Source organism: Aptenodytes forsteri, unplaced genomic scaffold, assembly GCF_000699145.1.
Source record: "Aptenodytes forsteri isolate BGI_AS27 unplaced genomic scaffold, ASM69914v1 Scaffold1336, whole genome shotgun sequence".
Classification (NCBI taxonomy): domain Eukaryota; kingdom Metazoa; phylum Chordata; class Aves; order Sphenisciformes; family Spheniscidae; genus Aptenodytes; species Aptenodytes forsteri.
In genome coordinates, this window is record NW_008795972.1 from 46,535 (window position 1) to 55,552 (window position 9,018).

Here is a 9,018-nt window from a genome sequence, read left to right on the forward strand (position 1 = left end):
AGCTCCGGCCCCTGGGAGCGTGTGGCCGGCAGGCACCGCGTGCTGCCTGCGCAGGGGCTGCCTGCTCTGCCTGTATGGTATTTATTCTTTTTTTAAGGCAAAATGGTTAAAATGAAGGGCAAAAGGGGTTTTCTAAGGGCCGTCAGACCTGGGCGCTGCTGGGGTTTGCACAAGGTGGCACCAACATCATCTTCATCACTTTTCCACCAGGCTGTGTCCTTGCCTGGAAAAATTGAGGCTGGGTCAGCTTTGGCACACGGGGACAGCAGCGCATGGGTGGCAGCCCTGAGTGGGTGATGGGTGACAGACTGGCCGTGACACCACCCTTACAGGCAGTCCACAGGGATGGAGAGGGTCTGGGGGGAAGGAGCCGATTTAGCCACCTTCCCCGTGTGATCTGGGAGCTAAAAGCAGGAGGAAAGCCTTGATACTTGGTGGGATCTGCCAGCCAAAAATTAGCCTGGACCTGCCCTATTTTTGGTAATGAGCCTCTGGATAAACAGGGCATCCTTTTCTCTGTGCATTTGGAAGTAGGGATGTAGCCAGTTATGCCCTATTTCTATGAGTGGGTCCATGCTGTTTTGGCCAGTGACTTGGCATGGGTGCCAAGGTGGGTGACCAGTGCTTTGGACTTCCCAGGGGCAATACCGAGGTTGGATATGGCTTCAACACATCCTGGCCCAGCCTTGGGCAGCCCCTGAGCATCCCGCCTCAGCATACGCTCCATCCCATTCCAAGGGCAGGTTTGGTGAGGCTGGAGCCACCCGCCAGGAAGCACAATGATGCCTGAGGTCCCTGGGGAGGTCTTTCACAATTTTTTTTGCAGGAGAGAAACCCAACCAGGCTCTCGCTGCCCTTGTGAGGGGTCCCGGGGCTGAAGCACCAGCTCCTTCTCGCTGTGGGGCTGAACCGCTCCCACCTGGGTCTGCTCTCCCTGCTCCGGGGCTCGGGATATGCTCTGGGGGGGGATGCCCTGCACTAACCTGCACTCTCCATCCCCTTTGCAGCCCACGCCAAGGGACCAGCCCCCAGCCCCGAGCCTGCCGAGCCCCCTGGCACCGTCATGCTGCCTGTGAGCTACCGCCTGTCCAATACCCGCTTGGCTTTCTTCCTCAAGGAGGTGGGAGCTGGCCCAGTGGGCAACGGCAGTGCCCCGCTGCAGCGCGCCGAGCCCTTCGTTGTCTTCCAGACCAAGGAGCTGCCTGTCCTCAACGTCACCCTGGGGCCCTTCAGCACGGGGCTGGTGCTGCCCAAAGAGCAGCTGCAGCCCTCCAGCACCCTGGAGGTCCCTGACCGCCTCACCGTCAACTGGAAGGTGCGCGCCTTCATCATCCAGCCCCGGCTGGTGGCCAACCAGCCCGTGGTCCAAGTGCTCTTCTATGTAGCCGGCCGGGATTGGGATGACTTTGACGTCACCGACCGGCTGCCCTGCGTGCGGCTCCATGCTTTCCGCGATGCCCGTGAGATCAAGAGCTCGTGTCGCCTGCGGGGCAGCCTGGCCACGTGCCTGGTGCAGGCAGAGCTGCCCCACGCCTGGTTCGGCCCCCCGGCCGTGCCACTGGGCAGGCGGAAGAGCCCTGAGAGCCTGGAGGTGCCAGGTGAGAGCCAGCAAGCCGAGCTGTACTACACCCTGCATGCCCCCGATGGGGCCGGTCAGTGCCTTGGGGAGATGGCCCCCCGCCGTGGGGCCGGGGGGGCCAGGACTGAGGGTCCCACGCAGCACCCGCTGCTGCGCATTGGCAGCATCAGCCTCCTGCAGCCCACCCCTGGGCAGCCCATGCAGGAGCATCGGCTGGATGGCAACGTCTTCATACGCCTGCCCGACAAGCCCCTCAAGCCGGGCGAGGTGCTAAGCATCCTCCTCTACCTGATGTCCAACTCCACGGTGGAGCACTTCACACTCAGGTAAGGTCCTGGGGCTGTCCCCAATCTGGGAGCAGCCGCCTTTTGAGGGGGTGGTTGTTTCAGCTGGGCTGTGCGAAGGCAGCTGCGGGCAGGAGGGAGAGGATGGGGAGGGCGTATTGCATTTAGGGGACCTGCTGGGGGCTGGACTGTGTCTGAGGGCTTTCGGAAGGTGAGGGAGGCCAGAGGAGCTGCCGGCATGTGGTTTTGCAATGTTTTGGGGCTTTGCAGTAGGAGCTTCTTGGAGGGAAGGGAAGGGCTGTCCATCCAGGGTTTCCATCTCTGCGTTGCTGCTATGGACTGCTGCCTTCGCCCTCCCAGTTGCACTGGGATTAGGGCCCCACCAGCAGATGTGGGTTTGTTCACAGCCACTTTGGGGACAAGGTGCAGTATGGCCATGGCGCTGCTCCAGAGAGAGCAGGGGCTCCCCATGTCCGTCCCCCCCCCATCCTACCCCTGCACCCACCTCCTAGTACTGAGCACCCCAATACGGGGAGGTGTGTGGGGGGACTCCCCTTGCTGCATGTCCCTAAGGATGGGGGGATGACCCCCAGCCACATCTCTTCAAAGGACATTTACAAGTGTCCCTGTGGCCACCAGGACAGCAGCGAGCCCCTGGCATGGGGGACACGGCATGCCAGGCTCTCCTGTCTTTCGCCCTGGGGATGCCCAGACCCACAGGGACGTTACTGTCCTGGGGGACAGCACTGGGGCTGGGGGACCAAACTCCTTCTGGAGGGGTGATGTGGGATACAAAATCCTATGAAAAAGAGGGGCTGGGGTGGTTTCAGCCCCATGGCTGGTGTTTCCAGCCTGGATGATGTTTCCAACAGCCAGGAGGGATCGGGGGCAAAAAATCCCCCTGCGCCTACGGCAGGGTGCCAGGGGGGGTCCAGGGGTGTGCAGGCATGAGGGTCCGGCCCTGACCGTCGCTCTCTGCAGGGTGAAGGCCAAGAAAGGCGTCAACCTGCTCAGCACCAAGTCGAGGAGTGGGCAGTGGCTGGTGAGCTCAGAGCTGCTGACGGGCGGCAAGCACTCCACCGCTACCGTCGATGTGGCCAGGGCGGATGGTGCCAGGCCCAGGTAGGCGACCCCTCCCTCTCCCCCCACCCCAGCACCGGGAGGGTTGGGGAAATTGCTGGGGTTTGGCCCGGAGCAGTTCTCCCTTTACCCTCACCTTGGGTGTCTGGTTGGCTGCAGTGCCACATGGGTGCTGGCAGGGGAAACTGAGGCATGGCAGTGCATGGCCCGGACTGTGAGACTTGGAGGCACCGAAGGGGGATAAGCAATTTTGGGGTCAAACCCTCAGCCCAGCTGAGGTAGGTCCCGCACCAACATGGGAAGGAGCTTAATTTTGTGTGTGGTTTTTAACCTCGGCCGGCACCGTGCAGCTAGCTAAAGGCCAGGTGAAGGTGGGTTTCATGGCCCGAGGTGGGCAGGTTTGTGGTCAGGCAGGCAGCTGCCCAAGGGCTGTGTGAGGTGGTACATTCAGGTGGGATCTGCTCTGGGTCAACACAGGTGACCAAGCTGGGGCTCAAGCAATGCGCTTGTAAGTCATCGGTACCATTTAGCAGCTGCATCCCTGGCTCTGAGCTGGGATCGCCTGGCCGTGTCGGATGTTGGTAGGCACATGTGGTGGATTTTGGGGCTGAATTGTGAAGCCGTGGAGGATCGCCCAGTTTGGGGTGGAAGTATCTTAATTTTTTAAGAAGTTTTAATACCATGAGAGGCAGCAGCTCTTTCCTGACTATCCTGGTGTCTCCTCTGGGAAGGAAGGGAAGCAGTCCCCAGGCAAGGTCCCGTCTGGACCCCAAGGTGATGGATGAGTGTTGGATGGGGAGCACGAACCAAGGCAGCACTTGAGACAGGCAGAGTCAGTTCTGCCCTGCTCGACACAAGGACGGTGCCTATTCCTGGGGCTTCAGGAAAGGCTCGGGTTGGTTGAGGAGGGTCCAGGGGGTAGAAATGAGATTGATCTGAAGGAGTGAGGACACACAAAGCCAAGTTGAAAACCCAGAGGCTGCTCAGCCTGGAGATGGGGAGATGTGGGACTGGCCTGCGAGCACACAGAGGCTGCAAGGGCGAGGGGCAGCTTTGCCCCTTGCATCCATGTGGGCAGGACACAGCGAGCAAGGGCAGGGGATGGGCATGGGCTCAAAATCACTAGCAGGAAAAACTTTCAAGTGCTAGAATGCAATTATTCCCTGGCTATGGCATCTCAATCACTGTGTCTTTGGGGACAGGGAGACAAATGTCTCCAGGAGCTGGGTTAAAGCGAGTTGATGCACTTGAGCTGTTCCTGCCCTCTGTGTTGGAAATATCCCCATCTATCTGCCCCCCACCCCAAAACTGAGTGAAACTGGGGATGAGCTCTTGCAGAAAGGAGATCCTCGGCTCTGACTGCTTCGAATGTGAGCTCAAAAGCTATCTGCAGAAAACCCCTCCAAAGGGCTTACCCGGAGGGTGGATTCTCCTTTACCCCACACCATTGCTTCCAGATACAAAATGCAACTGCAGCATCCGAGCCCGCAGCCCCGTGGCTGACATCGGAGTGTCCCTGGGGCCACGAGCCCCCCCCATCCTCTGCACGGCCACCCCAGAGCCCCTGCACGCAGCTGCCAGACCTGCTGGCAGCGAGATCCTCTCCTCTCCCCCTTCCCCCTCTCCCTGTCTGCCACCGCCGCTTCAAATCAGCCTGGAAATGTTAGAGACGGAGGATGAATTTAAAGTGATTACAATCACCTTTTAGACAAACAACTCCATCAAATATTAACAGAATGGAAAGGCAAACAATCCATCAAATATTAACAGAATGGAAAATATGAATGACTCAAAGCCGTGTTGCCCTCCAGGGTGTACAGCTGGTGCTTCGCCGGGGCTCTGGGGGCTTTTGGCAGCGCTGGCTGCTGGCTGAGGGGGCAAGGGCCCTAAGCTTTGGGGTGATGATGGCCAATTTTGGATGTTTTGCACCCCAGCAGCTGCATCCTAAGTTATTCCCCCAATCTGGGCAGCCTGGCTCACCGCCGCTTCAAATCAGCCTGGAAATGTTAGAGACGGAGGATGAATTTAAAGTGATTACAATCACCTTTTAGACAAACAACTCCATCAAATATTAACAGAATGGAAAATATGAATGACTCAAAGCCGTGTTGCCCTCCAGGCTGTACAGCTGGAGGAGTTTGCTTCGCCGGGGCTCTGGGGGCTTTTGGCAGCGCTGGCTGCACGGGGAGGGGGCAAGGGCCCTAAGCTTTGGGGTGATGATGGCCAATTTTGGATGTTTTGCACCCCAGCAGCTGCATCCTAAGTTATTCCCCCAATCTGGGCAGCCTGGCTCTTGTCTGCCATGGCTGAGAGCAGACAATGCTCGGGGAGGGCAGAAGATGGTGGCTGGCCCCTGGCAGGGCTCCTGGGACACCTGGGGGGCACCCTATGGCGAGGAGTCCCAGTGCTGAACCGCCTCTGCCATGAAGCCGCAGCTCTGGTTTGCTTTTGAACTTGGCTCTTCCCGGTTGTATTTAATACTTCTGCATCGGAAGAGGCAGTGAGCAGCCAAATCCTCTTCTTCAGACTGGGTGGCCTTTGGCGATAACCCTTGCACCCCCGTAGCTGCCTTGGGGACACAAAGTCCCAGGAGGACCCCACCAGCCCTTGCGCGGCAGCTCCACTGCAAAGCCCGTCATCCCTGCCGTGGGAGCAGGGAGCAGGGCTTGCTGTGGCCTGGAGCAGCCCCGGCTTCTTGCTGTCCCCTTTCTCTGCTCCCTTTCACTCATATTTATTAGATATTTATCAGAGAGAAACCCGACTGTATCCTGCATCCCCAGATCGATGGGACATTCTTGACAGCTGTTACATGGCGCGATGAGAGCAGGGCCGGTCCCAGCTTCCCCTTCCGCAGGGATTTCACCTTTCCTTCCCCCCTCCCTCCTCCTGCCCTGGGAGGGCTTTTGCCAGCTCTGCTGTTCACAGGGGCTCTGGGGTGTCCCCTGGGGATGCTCCGTTTTGGGGGAGCATTGGAGAAGTTTGACTTGGTGGGGGGGTTGAACCCTGAGTCCCCCCAAGGGATTTGCAGGTTGGACACAGAGGTGGGAGGGCAGGATCGCATCTGGGGAGGTTTGCTCATAGGGATGGGGTGTAAGAGCGATTTATGCTGCTGCTGTCTCACCATGTCCAAGCCGTGATGCAAGGACAAGGGACACCAGCTGCTGAGTCCCCTTGTCCTCTTAGACTGGCACTATGTGCGGGGTTTGGCAGTGCTCAGCCTCTCCATCCCGTCCCACCTTGGGGACGCCCCAGGGTTTGCTCCCTGTCTGCTAGCTCTCCCGTGCCTCAGTTTCCCCATGTGATCCCCTTGGAAGGGGCTGTAAAATCAACAGCTTGAGCTGGGCTCTTGTATAGGGACTTATTTGCTGTCCCCAGGTGTGCTGTCCTCCTGGGTGTGGGACACTTGGGGTTTGACCTGTGGGAGATGAGTGTGCAGGCGGGAGCAGCCTGGGGTGGTAAATCCAGCCGCACTGCTGGGAAGACAGCCGGGGAGACAAGGGCAATGCCTGCAGCCACCCGCTGTCCCCCGGGGCTGTGGCCACACACTCACCCTGTGATAATATATCACCCAGCAGCCTTGGGAGAGCGTCCGCTTGAGCCACTGAGGTTTTTCCCCCCCTGGGGAGAGGCAGCGAAATACATTTCTCTCTCCCACTGGGAAGATTCCCATGGGAACTGCAGGTTCCCACTGGAGCAGTCCCTGGCAGAGGGGGAGATCAGGACTGCTGTGTTTGGGAACAAGCATCATGATGGCACCCACAGCATGGTACCCCCAGCAGGCAGGAGGACCCCGAGAAGGGACCTGCTGGGGATGCTCTGCATCACTAGAGGGGACCATCCGATGCTGATTCCGAGGTGTCTGCGGGACCCAGGGCACCCAGCTCACTGCATCCCCCCTCCTGTCCTCCTGCCCAGGGATGGGGATTCCTCCTCCGAGATCATGCAGCTGGATTTTGAGATGGAGAACTTCACCAGCCAGTCGGTGACACGCCGCATCATGTGGCACATCAACTACCGGGGCCGGAATCCCCCGCCTGACCTGGAGAAGGTGGTGACGGAGCTGACAGTCATCCAGAGGGACATCCGGGCCATCGTGCCCCTGGCTATGGTGAGTGGGTTTGGAGTCGTGTCCCTGCCCTCTGCTTAGCTTATCTGGTTTGATGTTGGGGATGGGTTGGGTCCCCCTGAGGGATCTCCCACCAGCCCATCTGCCCTGTAGCACCTATACATCCATACATCCCACCCACACATGGGTCCTTCTGTGCCCCAGGGCTGGAGCAGGAGGGGGGCCAGCTGGGATCAGGGACAGGTTACACTCTAATGTGACAGTCCCCTTTGTGCCCTGTACCCAGGACACAGAAATCATCAACACGGCCATCCTGACGGGGCGGACGGTGGCCATTCCTGTGAAGGTCATCGCCATTGAGCTGAGCGGTGTCATCGTGGATGTCTCGGCTATGGTCGAGTGCAAGTCCAACAATGAAGACATCATCAAGGTGGGTGCGGGGAGGGGGCTTTCATGGCCCTAGCGAGTGGCTGAGCTTCTCCCCAGGGGTGCTGACCCCAATAGTGGTGCAGGCTGGAGCTGGATGAGCTGGGGCTGGTGGCTGAGCTGATGTGCCACACAAGCCCACCCCATCCCAAGCATCATCCCCTCGGTGGCTTCAGTCCACGTGTGCCTCTCCCTGAGATCTGTCAGGAGAAGGACAAGACACTTTGTCACTGTTCCTGGAGAGGCCGTGGGATGCTCCAGTGCTGCGCAGGTTGGCACCAGGCAGCAGCAATAACTATGGGTTATCACGGCACTTAGTGCTGATAAGGTGAAATATTGTCACCTCGCAGTGTAAGCTGCACGTTTCCATCAGTGGCTTCACTTGTGCCTCTGGGTGACATTTATCTCCCATTCGGATCAGACGCTGGACTGAGCTCTGGCTGGGGGCTGGCCCCAGCGAGGCATGGGGGGACGAGCCGGGCAGTTGGGGACGATGGAGGGAAAAGGGGAGCTGAGGGAGAGGAGCAAGATGGGCTGCATGGGAGAGATGCTGATAAGGCAAATGCAAAAGGCTCGCTGTTGCAGCAGCAGTGATTGCCCACACATCCACCCCAGCCGCTGAGGCAGCAGTCGATCCTCAAATCCAGCCATGATTTTTCCATCGCCAGACCCATTCATCCATATACATTTTTCTATCACTGTATGTATCCATCTACCCACCTGCCCGTATTATTTTATCACTATTTCCATCCATCCACCCCTAGACATCATTACCTTCTCCCAAACACCACCCACCCCCCCTCCCTGCATGCACCCAGCCAGCCCACCCTCTCCATGTCCCCACTGCGTTGGGAAGAGGAAGGGAGCCACACTGGGGGTCTGGGCTCTCCCGGGTCCCCCGGGCTGGGTGGCATGGCCCCTTTTCTGCTGGCTGCTCTCCCAGCCGAGCCAGGGATGATGGGCAGAGCCCTGGCCCCACTGCCCTATGCCCCAGCCACGTTGGGACTTGCTCTCCCTGGTGGTCCGTGGGTATGCAGGCTGGTGACAGTCGCTGTCACAAACTGTTTACCCAAGTTCTTGACTAAAACTCCGATCTGTGCGATTTACAGCACCGGGGCTAATTTATGGAGACCGGTCCTCCACAGCGTGATAAAACACTGGAGCAATAATACACTTCAGGATGGACTCCAAGACACTTAAACTGTTTAATGTGCTGCCTTTCTACTCATAAATCTATTTACACGCTGTCCCCAGACCTGGGGGGAGCAGACACATGCACACAAGCTGGGATGAATAATGCATGGAGCAGCCCTCCGGCCCCAGCTCGCCTCCCGCTTGCCGCTTGGAGCCCCGTGCAATTTCTCGCTGAGTTTTGTGTTTGTGCCGGAGCTTCGTTTCCAAGGGAGCTCTCAGTTACCTGCTGAGATTGGGGAGTATGATTACAGTGTCAGGGATATAAACCTGTTACATAAATCAAAGCTTACATAGTGGGATGCACTATCTGTTACTGTAAATAATTTAACATGAAGGAGGGCTGGGGAGCTGCTTCTCCCCACACCGCCTGTGGCTCAGTGGTGGGTGGG

At 58.5% G+C, this 9,018-nt stretch overlaps 1 protein-coding gene across 1 annotated transcript in view; it reads left to right on the plus strand.

Annotated features, from left to right (window-relative positions):
* The window catches only part of LOC103904090 (transmembrane protein 132E-like), a gene marked incomplete at its 3' end in the record, with an annotated part of 8,691 nt that extends 1,252 nt beyond the window's left edge, over positions 1-7,439 (plus strand). Inside the window, exons 2-5 of the mRNA XM_009285444.2 lie at positions 1,008-1,905; positions 2,845-2,985; positions 6,859-7,051; positions 7,296-7,439. Coding sequence (XP_009283719.2) covers positions 1,008-1,905; positions 2,845-2,985; positions 6,859-7,051; positions 7,296-7,439 — 1,376 coding nt within the window. The remainder of the gene's footprint in view (positions 1-1,007; positions 1,906-2,844; positions 2,986-6,858; positions 7,052-7,295) is intronic.
* Between the last annotated feature and the right edge of the window lie 1,579 nt (positions 7,440-9,018).